The sequence below is a fragment of the Aythya fuligula genome, chromosome 5 (assembly GCF_009819795.1).
Source record: "Aythya fuligula isolate bAytFul2 chromosome 5, bAytFul2.pri, whole genome shotgun sequence".
NCBI lineage: Eukaryota > Metazoa > Chordata > Aves > Anseriformes > Anatidae > Aythya > Aythya fuligula.
The window spans coordinates 62,690,688-62,705,353 of NC_045563.1; the positions used below are offsets into that span (position 1 = coordinate 62,690,688).

Below are 14,666 nucleotides of genomic sequence, written 5' to 3' on the forward strand. Positions count from 1 at the left end.
GCCTTTGAGTATTTGCTCCTCTAGACAAATGCTGTAGTATCGCAGTGGCTAAGAAGGTGAACGTTATAAAGGAGGTCAAGATCCACCATTTTACCATTTTCTTAAGATTCATGCCTTGACTTTACAAGGATAATGACCAACAACTCATGCAAATCAATTCTGAAGCAGCATCCTTTAAGTTATTGTAATTTAACAGTTCACACACTTAGGTTACATGAGATGGTTACACATCTTAAGGATTTGTGTCTTAAGTCTATGGCTGCAAGCACAGTATCATACAGATAGCTCTCTCCCACATTTGATAATTTATTTCTTCTTGTCAGTTTTATAAAAACAAAAAAATGTGACTTACAGTTCTCTGTTGTGTGGAAATACAACTAACTGTGAGAACTGCTAGGCAGCATTTTGATTTTCTGTTTCGGTATGTTTTTATGTGCTTTCATAATGCCAGTATCATACTATATCTAAACTTTAATAAGACTATTTTGTATGAAATATCTTTTATTTACATCCTCTAAACTAAGGGGATAACTACTGAGCAATGAAATGCATCAACACCTCTCACAGAAGGTAAAACTGCTCAGCATTTACATCAGAGCAGTACCTATACTAGTGCTGCTCTCCTGTTTACTGTTCTCGTAAGTGACAGCTCCATGAATGGATGAATCCATTTGTAACTCTGCAGCAAGGGCATGCTTGTATGTCTTTGTATACAGCAAGTTCAGAGAATGTTATTTCTGTTTGCCTCCCTTCATGTATGAAAATATTCATGTATCTAACACAAAAAATACCAAACAGAGCAAGGTGTACTTTCAGCTCCTTGAGGCATGATCAATGTATGACAGTGTTTTAAGTGATGGAAAGCACAGATAACTTGCGTGTTGCTTCTCCCTTAGTGGAAAATGCCTGTGGGCAAAGGGCCCCAGTAGATATCTATTTCTTCTCTTTCAGCATTTACGTTAGTAGTAAAGCAGATTCTGAAAAGGAATCATCAGTATTTAAACAGTTGGTCTTTGGCTGTTATACCTGCCTGAAGTCTAGCTCATACTGGAGAATGAATACCTGTAGACAAGATTAATGAATGAAATTGCATTCTCCCCAAGATAAATCTTCTCCTCTTGAAGTAGCATATAGCTTTATATATAGTAGCATGTAGCATGTATATTTTTAAAGATAAGATTTACTTCAGTGTGGAAAGATCATACCCCTGCTGCAAGAATCCAGAATTCTCTGGAAAGGTTGATGAAGTTTCCATTTTGCTACATGCATTTCCTGTGATATACGTGAATAGAGACCCACTGCAGGCTGCTCCATGGAAGTCATTCTCAGGACTTCAGACAGTGAAACAATGTGAGCGGATACTAAATGTAATTACTCACTTGCACAGAGCTCACACTTCACAAGGTAGATAAATACAACATTTGGACCTCAAAGGCATCAGAAAATTTCATACAGAACTGTATGTTAAATAGCAAATTTGAAATAAAATACACCAGTGCCTGGAATCCACTGTGAATTCCCTTTTACTATCAACAAATGCTTAAGGAACAGCAGACACACATGCAACCATTCAGCCTATGAAGGATGATGAACTGCCTTGGAAATCATGCCTAATCTGTTCCTGGTGCCTCTCTAGGTCTTTTATTCAGCAGTGTGTCCCACTGTAGTCACTAGGAGTTAAAGCGGGGAAATCAGGCAAAGTACTACTTCACCAGAAGTGCAAACCAAATGCAGTTTAGCTTCCTGCTTTGATTTCAGGCCAGTTACTTATGATAAAAGCTGTCAGAGCATGTGCAAGACTTCTCCTTTTACACTGCTAAAATACAACTAACATTTCAGACAGTGCTGTACCAGGAGAAGTTCACCACAGAAAGAGGGCCTGTCCAAGACTGTCTGAATCAATAAAACTATACCTAGCCTAGCAAAATTCCAAGTATTTTCCTTTAACATACATACTTGAAAAAAGTGAACTGAAACCTACACTTCACTTACTATCCGTATCACAGAAGATTTGTAAGTTCTTAAACTTACTTATTCCCCCTCACTGTTTTCTGCTCCTCTGGTCAGACTGAGCAAAATCCTTTTGCCAAAGTTCTCTGCCTGTCCTGAGACCACGTCCACCAGCTGCACTGAGTCCATCTGCTGACCTGGTATGTCTTGCTATGGAGTCACTTTCTCACCAGAATCATTAGCACATCTAGATAAACAAGGCCACACCTGTCCAGAAGTTTTCAGCAGTTCTGCAAAACAATCAAATCAAAACAAAACGAAAAAATCCTGCTCTTCCACACACATCCCTGAGCTAGCTTCTTCCTCTTCTTCCACACTGTTCCCACTTCATTCTCATCTCCCCAGCCTATTTCTTAGCTCCTTCTGACTAGCAGTCAGAGCAGCAGCAGCAGCCACCCAGTGCTGCCTTTACCATACACACTGGGACAATCAGTTTTTCTAAGGAAATGAGGCGTATGTAATAGTGCTGTTTCTATGTGTAATTTTATGTGCCCTCAGCAACCAGTGAACTTTCTGTTCAGCTTCCAGCAATTTGACAAAGGATGTAGAGAAGTTTTAAAGGTATTAAGTTTCTGTAAGTTTAATGTAAATACGTGAGGAACATTAAAGTGGAGGAGAAAGATGTTAGCATCTATGCAAGTAAAAGGTGTGGTGGAATTGTTCAATCAGAGCAAACCTGCACTAGGATATAGCCTTAACAGTTCAGCTAAAAAAAATAAGCTTCATTTGGCAATTACACCTTTTCAGCCATAAGTAAATTGAACCACAAGGCATGATACACACTGGCAATCATAGCTTTCTAGATTCACTGCTCTCACCAGTACTTGTTAAGATGTTTAGGGTCAACTGTGGCACCAATCTCAGCAAAAGAAGAATCTGGACTTTTACAAGTTCCTCTTCAAAACAGTTATCTTCATATGCTCAGTGTCTCTGATCGCTTCTGCCATACACAGGCTATTTGTGCTGACCTTAAAGTTTTCCAGGCATTCTCCAAAAGCTCTCTTTCTCTCTGAACACAACAAAAATGCCACATAAGCTGTTCATTTGTAATAAGAAAATAAATTTGCTCTGTGGCTACCTAAAAATATTTTTTGTCATTTTCTTGTTGGTCCATTTCCTAATTGCAACTCACATTAGTTGACGATGAAAGCAAATGGACCCAGAGAAAAATTTGTCTCCTTTACCTGCACTATTTTTTAGCTTACACATTGCTGTTTTTTTCAGACAAAATTACAAATGGGCTTGAAAGCATATTGTGCTCTGTACAACAGACAGAGAAAACATTTTTCAAACGATTCCTCCAGCAGCAGATACAACAGTTTGAAAATATCAGTGTAAACACAGCTTGATGAAGTCTCTGAAGTTTTGCAGACTTACTATGCTACAAAAAAAATATCAAAACTTACAACTTTTTCTGACAGAATTCCTGAGTAATTCCTTATGCCTGCTTGCTCGCACAGATGTTTTAAACACTAATTCATTTTTCTATTCTATGAATCCAAGTTTCTAGAGTTAGCAAAACAAAATTTGAAAATCTATTCTAAGCCTGAATGGGTTGCAGCTGGAAGACGTACTAATTCAACCTGACAAGCATTTTAAAGGCTTGCCGATTCACAAAACCACTTACATGCTACATACCCTGTGCAGCCTGAATTAGCTGTCACGGTTGTTAGGTCCCCGTTAAGATAACATCTGACCCTTCTCCTTAACTTTTGTGATTTAGAAGCATTTGTTGTGGGCTGCACTATGGTGGTGCCCTTTAGTGCCATGATAATTAAGATTTTTCTCTGTACTGGCCTAGAAAATCCTTTTCCTCCATGAAGTTCAAACTTTATCATGAAGACTCAGAGCTCAATCAATGAAGAGAACTGTGGCTGTATCAAATTCTGCTCAGCTTTTTTATTTTGAAAGAGCAAGATAAGAAACTTTCACAAGTTCAGAAGCACAGTGTTACACTAGATATTAAATGTGGTGTTCTATAAATAACACCGGTGATCTCAAGGCACTGATGTCTGATGCTAACACCCCAAGTTTACTCCAAGGGAAAACCCTTGGAGTGTACTGGAGACTTTGTGTCATCCATATTAAACTGTTTACTGAGCCCTTATTCTACGCTATCATACAGCAATTGCCAACAATACATAGAGAGAGGCACATATCAGCTGCACAAACAGTTAACTTAATTACATCACACACAGCCCTCCTCTCTCCTGGAGAAGCTTCCCATGATCCCCTCCCTGCTCACCAGACCTGGGCAAAGCCAAAACACATGTGATGGTTTGTTCCTAATTTACATTTACTTACCACATCTGTTACCCACATGTATCTGTCCTACACCACATGACTGCTGTGGCTCTGACAGCTTGAGAGATTTTCTGGCCACTTCGTGGTCCATGCCAGAGACACGAACACGGAATTGGTCCCTGTTGACTGTCTTCCGTAAAGTTCGAATGGTTTTACGAAATCTCTTTTCAGTCTTTTTTCGTGCACAGCGCACATCACATGTTTCTGAAAAGTACCAAGGGTGCAATCTGCTATTAGTGACCAGACACAAAAGTCTACCCAATGCAAAATGTCAGTGCCAATCACTGAGAAAGTAACTTCTTTGAACAAGTCTGAAATCCTTAAGGACAACACCATCAGGCTTCAAGAAAATTAATCAGACCAGAAGACTTTAATCCATGGACAGCTTTTTAATCTTAGAAACTTTTCCCATCTCTCAACTTTTTTGGAAGCAGAAAAATTAACTTTCAAAACAGGAGATACTTTTTATTATAATTTTGCATAAATGAAGAAGTGAAAAAAAAAAAAAAAACAGAAAAGAGCAAACTGTAAGAAGCTTCAAATCGCACCTTGGATTATTTTCCAACCAACCTGTTACCTCCTTTTGGTTTGTTTCAAGCTCAAAGTCCACAGTGATAAAAATCTCTCTAGTTGCTGGCAGTCTACTGACGGCTCCATGAACTTTCTTGCCAGAGCTGCATGTTAGGTTTACATAGTGGAATCTCTCCATTAGTGAATTATGTCTTTCTGTATGAACAAAATTAAAGGAAGCAAAAGCTTGGCCAGCTACGTTATTAGATATTCACTAGTATTCAGTGCATATTTTGTCACAAAAACTTCAAGGGGAGCAAGTGATTCACTCCACTTGCCAGTAAACAAATAGTTTGTCCAGTTTCTCAGCTCGTGTACCCTCACTTAGAATCGTGATTCCAGTGCACCCATGGACGTACTGTCAGGTGAAAACTCTACAGCTGCAGTGGTCAGAGGCATGATTTGCTGCTAGGATTAGAACTTGGCTGCAGTGCTCAGCCTGCTTCCCCTGGATTTTGCTAGCTGCCATTGAATTGCTTCAGCACTATCTAAAGCATCTTAAAACCATGATGCTACCTGCACCAGACAGACCACCTGAGGGAAAAAATTCTGCATTCATACAAACCATGTTAAAAACATGTTAGCTTATAAGGGTGTTTAAACTAAGCCATGGCTGCATCTAAAGGATGTTTGAAGACCATTTACAGGGTTTCAGTGATGAAACAATATTTATTTGGAAAAAAAAAAAAAAAGATCCAGAATAAGCTCTGGTTCTGGATCATATACTCTTTAGAGTATCTAGCACAGTTTATCACTGTTCCTCTTCTAAGGACAAACAAACTGACATGCTGATTCATAGTATTATTTAGTAACTTTTTTTTTTCAAGTGTATATATTCCTCATTTTCTGCTGACTTTGTAAATTCTCAGACTATACTTTCTGTCTTGGAACAGACGGAAGAGCTGACCTCACCATCTGGGGCTGCTGAAGTATAAGAGGAAGAGAACAGAAAAGAGGAATAACCCTTTAGCAACAGAGTCATCATAAGAGGCCCAGAGGCATCAGACAGTAAGCAGCAGGGAAGAAATAAATGAAGTGAAAGAAAGGTTAGAGAGAGAGAGAAAAAAAATTGAAAAGAACAAAACGTATGTTTGATTTTACTGACAATTTACTGGCAGTCATACAAAAAATAAAAATAAAAAGGAGAAGGACCTTCATAGCAAACTGTTAGGCTGTCACAGGGAAGTCCTTGTCACCTGAAGCAAGTACTACAAAAACCATGGCTGGGAAGGAGTATGATTCATGAGGCTAATAAGGAGAAGAAAGTCTGCAGCTCTCTAAGCTTTATTTATGGTACACTTCACATCAGGAAAGCACTTAATAAGCCCTGAGCTATGGCTCTAACCTGCTTACCTGCATTTTTATATTCATACCTGGTATCATCTGTTCCAGACCTTCTTGAAACATCTCAGTCTTTTTCAAACTACATTTTCCTTCATTTAATTTAAAGGTTACGCTTATCTTGACGGCTGAAATATCTTCAGGAAGAAACAATGAAATGTTATGTTAAAAAGGAGTAGAAAAATTGGATTACCCTAATATGACGTCATAACGATGTTATCAAAAAAATGTGTATATATAAAGTGAAAAGTGGTCATCACAGAAGACCTAAAGAGATGCCAGCTTCCTGCTGCTGTGAAGCTAGTTCACAACTGGAATGGGAACAAAGTGTGATAGATTTCAAATATGGACAGAGATCAAATCCAGATGTGCTTCTGTGTAAAATCAAATAAATGTTGGCTGAAATCAAAAGAGATACTTCACATCAAGAAGATTCAGAAGAGTAGCTTACGTTTATATAAAATAGTACCTTTTATCTCTTTAGCTTCAAATGCTTTCTAAATTCCATTGACCAACAACTCAACATAGAACCTGTAAGTTGCCAACACTGCCCAATTTGGATGTCTAAAATGAGGCATGACACTCCTAGTCTTGCTGTTCATCTCACTACTGATCCTTTTCTCTTCCATTATTCTTAAGTTTTAGTCTGGGTGATGCTGATGAAGCAGTACAAGAGGAATTTTCTGCTGTAATCATGAAGAAGAGGAAGGAAAAACAGAGGGAGTAAAATGGAGAGGAAAAATAGAAGGAAAGCCAACAGAACACACTTATTTCAGTTACCCAATGAAAGAAATCAGTCAAATCATGCAACAGTAAATCTAATTACCCAGCCAAGTGGATGCATTTGTACTTTGCTGCTTTTTCTTAAGTTGAGATGAGCTGCCACAGGTGAGGGTGTAAGCATCTTGTGTTCCTAACAGACAGACCATACAGACAGTAAAGACATAGGCTTTGTGCACAGACTGAAGACCCCCATAGTTTATAAGACATTCATTTGTTGATCTGCATCATCTTCACCTTTTTCAATTATGTTATTCATAGAGTACTCCACATTTGAGTTTGTCTTTTCCTAAGCAATCTAAAGGGTTCAGGAAGAAAAGAATCATCTGTCTAACAAGCACCAGATGGATCTGCAGGCTGTGTCCTGAGGGGTGGAAGGGCTGTGCAGGCAGAAGCTCAGACCCCATGCAGGGCTGGAATGCCTTCGCGCCATTCAGCAGCAGCTCTCAGGGCCAATTAAGGAATGGCCCAAGGAGCACAGAGAATTCTGCCCTGTCCTCTCCAGATTCAAAAAGACAGTTGTCATGAGAAGGGAATCTGAGGGCAGAGTGTCTATAATGGATATGAAAAGGGGGGCTTCCTGGAACACTGACAAGGATATGGTCCTTTATCTATAGTGCAAGAGGAATAGTCCCTATTGATTGTCTACTTCTTGGGGCTTCCATGAGGGTTACGAGCTTTGCTACTCTTGCACTCTCTATGGAATCAAATGCTCGCGGGTTTTGTTTTGTTTTTGTGGTTTGTTGTTGGGTTTGGGATGTTGTTGTTTGTTTTGATTTGGTTGTAGGCTGTGGTTTTTTTTTGGACTTACCAGAAACTACCTGAACATCCGAAGTGCAGCTTAAGAGGCATCTATCACTCCCACCACTCTTAATACAGTGCAGCAATACCTTGGGTGACACATTAGCAGGCAAAGGCCCCTTTAATTCTAAATAGGATAAAACAAATACTCATGGGAGAAGTAAAACATCTACATATGCAATACTAAGAAAATGTCATGCAGCTTCTTATGTAGATGGTACCAGAGAACACCCATGAAATTAATATGCTCTTTAGACAGAAAAAGAAAGCAAAATCAAACCACTGGAGGATCCCACCATGATCATCAGCAAACTCTCATGCAGGGAAACAAAAGGACATAGATAAAAGCAGAGGAAAGAACATCAAAGTCCCTCAAAGTATCTCCTGTTTTTTGTTTGGTTGGTTGGTTTTGGTTTGTTTTTACCAGTTTAAACTTCAGTACCATCATGTCTGATTAAAAAGTAAAGCAGAATACAGAGAACATTGACTCATACCACTTAACTGGACAGATCAAGGTTTCAGATTTGACTACAACCATGTGGCCTTCAAACATTTCAGGAGTGGTAATGTATCTGCTAGGCACCTTACCAACACAATCCTTTTTATTCCAGTGTAATTTGTAGTTAGAGTGACACAGGCATTCATAGTCTCCCAGTGTGTTCACACACAGCTGTTGGCAACCACCATTGTTGATGCTACATTCATTAATGTCTATAGAGGAAAGGTAAAAATAGTTTTTAAAAATAACTTTTACCAAAGTCCTGCATTCTTACTAACACAACTAGATAAATCTGTACAAAAATACCTCTTAGTAGGGTCTAGAAAAGGTCTTTGGAATGCCATCTGGAAACCCACCCTGAAATAGTTTTGTTTTAATGAAAATCCTTCAATGAGTGTCAAAATCAATCAAATGTTGTGGGAAAGGCGATGTCAGGTATGTCCCTGAATGACATATTAGAAAAAAAAATATCTCCAGCCTCAGCAATATGTTAACAAGTTAACGAAAAAACCACCAGATCAAGTCTGCATTGCACTGCAACTAGTTAATTAATATTTCCATTTTGGAATAAAGACAGACGATGTGGACAAGATTCACAGTGGCCAACCCTCCAAAGTGCTCAGATAGATACATCTATTATAGAACAATATTTGATTCCAAGTGTGCAAATAACACCACTGAATCACCACAATCCCAGCAAGTCAATTTAGCCAAATTTCATGGGCCTTGCCCAGCCCAGTAATGGCCAAGAGGTGGAGAAACTAGCAACACCACTAACTGCCTTTGGTGCACTGTTGCTTGCTGATGCAGAATACACTTTCCATTGCATTATCCTGAGCTCTGCTGAACAGCAATAAATGGCAGTTCCCTCCCTTACTACTTCCAGGAAGACTTCTAGATCTTTGGCTGAATTTCTGGGCTGAAAGTGTTGTAAACAGTAACACAAAGTCCAGATGCAGGACATTCACCAGTGGTGTACCACAGGGGTCAATACTGGGGCCAAGGCTATTTATCCTCTTCATTAAACCTGGATGATGGAACAAGAGTTCACCCTCAGCAAGTCTGCAGCTGATACAAAACTGGGAGGAGTGGCTGATACACCAGACGTTTGTGCCACTATTCAGAGGGACCTCGACAGGCTGGAGAAATAGTGTGACAGGAATTGAATCAACGTCAACAAAGGGAAATGCAAAGTTTGATGTCTCTGCTTCTTGGATCCACCCTGATAGCTGCTTGTCTCCCTCAGCTTTATGACAATTACACATAAACCTATAAAGCTACCACCAACGAATCCCTTATGAGACTCAGTGAGTCCCAGAAAGTTTGTGCAACTGAAGGTATCCAGTTTTCTCAGAGGTAATTGGAGTACTTGTCAATGCTTTCTCCTACCACTTGTTTCCTTCTTGACACAGATAATCATTTGGAGAAAATGCTGTGAAATAGATGACAAAACTGAACTGGTTTCAGGGGAAAAACATTCTACTAGCAGAACTGAGATAGCAGGAGTAGGAATGAGCAACAGAAGAATGATGAAAAAAGAAGGGAACACCTTAAAATTGGTACTACTGCCTAAGATACTACAAAATCAGCTCAAATCCTTACTTTTAACTGACTTTTTGGTAGGATTATGCAGGCAATGGCATCCTATTATCTCCAGTATTTAGTGGCTTCTTCCATATAGCTCAGGTGTACACTCAGTACACCTACCAGTTGTGACAATTGTCAGCAAATGAAGGAGTTACTGTGGTACAAGGATTAGCATCTGAGCAGTTTATATGTTATGAAGAGAAAATTAGCACCCAATCTGTCAATATCTTCCTCTCTTTTCTTGAACTTTTTGTGTAGTAAAGTAGTAAAGCATTTAGGAATATCATTCTTGGCCAATGTAAATTAATGGTACTGCATCAGATAAAGCTCCAATCTAAATCATATAACAATCTGCAATATGCACAAGGATAACCTGCAAAATTGTAATATTCAAAATCATCCAGAGCACCCTGTTCTTAAAAGTCCTATTCAACTCACTGTTCATTGAAGTCAATGAGACTTTTGCATATGAAAAATAGGTCGAATCATAGCTTTCACGTCTAGGTGTAAAATGAATCTGTTCTAATAGTCACAGGTGCTTTCTGAATGCTGGCTGGGAAGGGAAAATAATTTGAGCACAGACAGAAGTGAGCTAGGTTAGTTTTCACTTTTGCTGTGTCTCCTTATTACAGTAAAGATTTCAATTTACCGTGAATACCTTATGTATATACATAGGCACATGTCCTACACAGACACTAACTAGACCTGTGGCAATAGCACTCTACCAGTGTGGCCTGCAGTATTCCTTTATAACTCACCTCCACAGTGTGTGAAGCCATAGAGAGCGTATCCTTTGTTACAAGTACACTCAAAAGTGCCTGGATGATTGATGCACGTGTGGTCACATGTCCGTTCGAAAGAGCATTCATCAATGTCTGCAAGTTTTAAAGGATGCATTAGTATCTTTCAGCCTGAAAAGGGAGCACTTATGAGATAACCAAGTTGGACAGAGAGATGTACAGATTTAAGTAAACTAAGCAAATTCTTTTGAAGTAAATAATGCAACACAAGAAATGACAACTTCTAAGAGACCAATTAGTTTGCCAAACAAGCTTTCTCTTGGCAAATATGAAAACTGTTGCTACGTTTTAACAATTATGTTTAAAAGACATTACTTCTCTGCTTTGAAGGAAAAGAAATGCTGGCAGAAACTCTTATTTCTTTAAGAAAAGTTGGCTTATCATTAAAAGCACCTAAAACTTCTGTGACAGTACATTCAGCATGCTATATAGCAATGTTCCCAGGTATAAAAAAGTTCCCATCAACATTATTGGCACATAATGTCATACTTCTTTTCATTAAGGTCTTGGGTGCACTTCAAGCTACCACTTTTGAAACAATCTAGGGAAAGTAACAGGAGTGACAAACAAAAGGGAGATGTAAATCTTTAAAATAAACTCATAACCAATTCTATTTAAAAAAATCCAGAAAATCCTTTAGTTTTATACTAAGTTTGGTATGTCCTACATCTAACCTAAAAAGGACAATAACATGCCAAAAACACAGCTGAATTTTTTTTTTCTGTTGGTTGGTTTAGTTTTCTGAAATTAATCATTAAATGTCAAATAGTTGTCTAAGAAACATAATTAGAAACAGAATTACTCATTTGCCCAGCTCACTGATCCACTTTATGTTGTTTCATACTGTAGCTTTGCCAAAGCCAAAGACCATTTTGATCATTACTTTTTAATGTACTTAACCAGCCTAAACAAGGTTGCTCAATCTGTATGTATACGCTATTATACAATAAAACAAATATGTTCTGTAAATCTCACAGTAGAAATTTATGTCTTCCTAAAAATCAAATGTTTCCATAATGGTTTAGGGAATAGTTATTCCCATCTATGTCTACAAGCTTCTGACTTCACAGATCAGATGACTTACTTTTTTTCTTTAAATAAAGAACACATAGCATTTAAATGTCCCATTAGGAAAAAAAATATTTTGCTGCAATGGTGAAATAGTCTTTAGGATGGATTCATTTAGGATTGGCTTCATTTCTCCCTGTAAGTTATTTTAAGATCATTAATAGAAGGGGGAAAAAAAGCATTATCTTCATCAAGAGATTTTTAATATGATGCTATCTGCACTGCTTCCAGATAATATCTCACTATGACACTAAACATACCTCCTACAATAGTATCAAGACAACAGCATTAACTTAACAGCTGCTTCAGAAATTGAAACACACACACACACGAAAACACAAGGCATGGAAATTCTGGAGTCCATTATCACTTCATCATTGTGGTAGATGTCCAAGCCATGCTGATTTGTTCTACTTTTATTGCCTCTCCAGTGCACATACCTTGACAAGATTTCTCATCTGTTAACAATTTAAATCCTTTTCTGCAGCTGCAATCAAAACTGCCAACAGTGTTTTTACAGAAATGATCACAGCCTCCGTTATTAGATTGACATTCGTCAATATCTGTAAAAACAATCATAATTTAAAAAACTTCAGTGAATAAATAGAATATATTCAACATACTTTCACTGACAAAGCCAGAAAATAATCATACCCAATTGGCTGGAGAATCCCAGAAACAAAACATAACAAATCTGCTACAAATCTTGAGGAAGTTCAGGTCTAGATCTTAAGAATGACCTGGCCCATTCTATTCCATGATTGTGCTAATCTGCTTTCAGCTACATTTGAGTACGTGTATTCACATGAGACCTTTTCCCTACCTTTTGTTTGGAAACATTTTGACTTAAACATTCTCTAAGAGGCTTCAGCTTTTTAAAAGTCCTCTGAGTTCCCTCTTCCTAAGCCCTGACAAAATCTCAGGCAGAATAGACTTCCTGAGCTATCCTATCCTTTTCATGCCAACATTAAAATGAGTTATCTAATATTAATTGACTCAGGCATGGGGATTCCATCATTTTTGCCTAGCAGAACAGTCTGAATATTTAATTATAGGAAAATATGTCCCAATATATTACCTAAACATCCCCTTTCTCCTTACCAGTACTCTAGTTACCCTTAGAGCTGCTTAGACCAGCATAAATAATTCTACTCAGTCTTCTCTGAAATACATTCTGATATTTACTTACAAATATCTACAGCACCCAGTTGACTGGGGATAATATAGTCAAATTATGGGACTGCATGCTTTTAAGAACCAACAAGCCTATATTTCCCAGTACTGAACTCTACTATACCACAGACCTACTTATATTGCCTCTTCTCAACCCTCAAAAATGAGGCCATCTTGGTGAGGGAATGGAAAGTGGTGAGGAGGGAGGGCAGAGCAGCAGAGACTTCTGCATGTGATACACCGGAATGTTCTTAGAAGGAAGCCATGCATCTCCCATGGCTGCACTGCTTCCCAGATCACATTACTCATACCAGCTTCCCTCTGAATACTGTGTTACTTTCATTAGGAGATGAGTACCTTACAGCAGGGTGCTAGAACACACATGTGCAGGAGTACAAAACTCACCTTTACATGTCTTCCCATCAAACTGGAGCGTGAATCCAACAGGACAGCTGCAGTGAACTCCAGTAGATGTATCCTTACACGTACGATCACAGCCACCATTATTAACTGCACATGTTTCTAGCCAACAATAAATAAAGTTTGCTCAGAGACATTGTAATGGTAAGAAATATCACATGATGATACAAGGTACAGTTCCAAGAACACTGTTCAGCTACATTTAGCCTGATATACATGAGCAACTGCTAAATACATGTGTTGGCAAGATGGGCCTACACTCCCTATGCTCTTCTAGGTGTAACCCATCACTGAAGCCAGTTCTCTTCCACGCACAAGCATACTTTCAGTTCAAGAGAAGCAGGTAAAACTCTATTTCCAGTTTCAGTTTCAGAATGCAGTTTCTTATACATTGTGGAATAATATTCTGTCCTGAAAAGGGAGTGGGGCATCTCAGGAAGGATTCAGTCCAGAACTACGATGGTTACATTAAAAAACAATTCTTCAACATAAGAGGTTTGAGCAAACAGCCAAGTTATTTTGGATAAACACTTTTTACCCATGAGCAACCGTCGCTTCACCCTCTTGTCCACATCAGCTCCTGCTGTAGTGTTTCCCTCAGGAATTTCAACAGCAGCCTCTTCCCTCTCTGTAAGGAGCATGAAAAAAGAAATGAGCAAAAGTGCCTTGACCAGAAATCTCATCTGATATTCAGTATATACAGAAATGCAAACAGATATATCATGCACTAAATTATTGGAGACAGTTGGAGCTAACTAGGCAGAAATAAAATTTAAAAAGGAAAAAAAAAAGAAAGAAAGAAAGAAAGCCATGAAGAACCTCCAGTCAAAGCCACGAGAGTATTTTGCTTTTGTTGCTTCCTTACAACTCCCACTCGTTTCAGTATTCTCAAGATTAATAAAACAGAAAATGCACTACTGATGTGGTGAACAGTAACAAGATGAAAGAACTAATTGAATTGTCATAAACTGCTCTGTTAAGAGCACACTGTCATCATCTATCACAGACTAATGCACGGACAGGCAGTTATGCCTGAGCATTTGATTTCAATCAACAGGCAACAAAGTCTTCCAGAGACTGGAAGACTTTATAGGTCTTAAGTGCTTTCTTCACTGGATAACTGCCTTACAAAAACTGTACTCTAATTGAATTCAGAGTTCTGGTTTTAATGCATGCACAGCTTGGTTACACTCTCTGGCTCATGCTATACAAAAAAAAATGAATCTAAAATGTCCTAGAAAGAAGGAAATCTTCTTTGGTTGGTAACAAGCCTTGTGTTTCAGAGGGACCAGCACTAATTACAGGCTGCAGCA

General features: G+C 38.5%; 1 protein-coding gene across 1 annotated transcript in view; it reads right to left on the minus strand.

Moving 5' to 3' along the window:
- Positions 1 to 14,666, minus strand: part of SCUBE2 (signal peptide, CUB domain and EGF like domain containing 2) — a 47,166-nt gene that overhangs the window by 15,329 nt on the left and 17,171 nt on the right. Inside the window, exons 7-16 of the mRNA XM_032188569.1 lie at positions 13,892 to 13,981; positions 13,339 to 13,455; positions 12,201 to 12,323; positions 10,651 to 10,767; positions 8,395 to 8,517; positions 7,817 to 7,933; positions 7,052 to 7,138; positions 6,258 to 6,362; positions 4,885 to 5,040; positions 4,315 to 4,518 (exon numbers count right to left, since the gene is read on the minus strand). Coding sequence (XP_032044460.1) covers positions 4,315 to 4,518; positions 4,885 to 5,040; positions 6,258 to 6,362; positions 7,052 to 7,138; positions 7,817 to 7,933; positions 8,395 to 8,517; positions 10,651 to 10,767; positions 12,201 to 12,323; positions 13,339 to 13,455; positions 13,892 to 13,981 — 1,239 coding nt within the window. The remainder of the gene's footprint in view (positions 1 to 4,314; positions 4,519 to 4,884; positions 5,041 to 6,257; positions 6,363 to 7,051; positions 7,139 to 7,816; positions 7,934 to 8,394; positions 8,518 to 10,650; positions 10,768 to 12,200; positions 12,324 to 13,338; positions 13,456 to 13,891; positions 13,982 to 14,666) is intronic.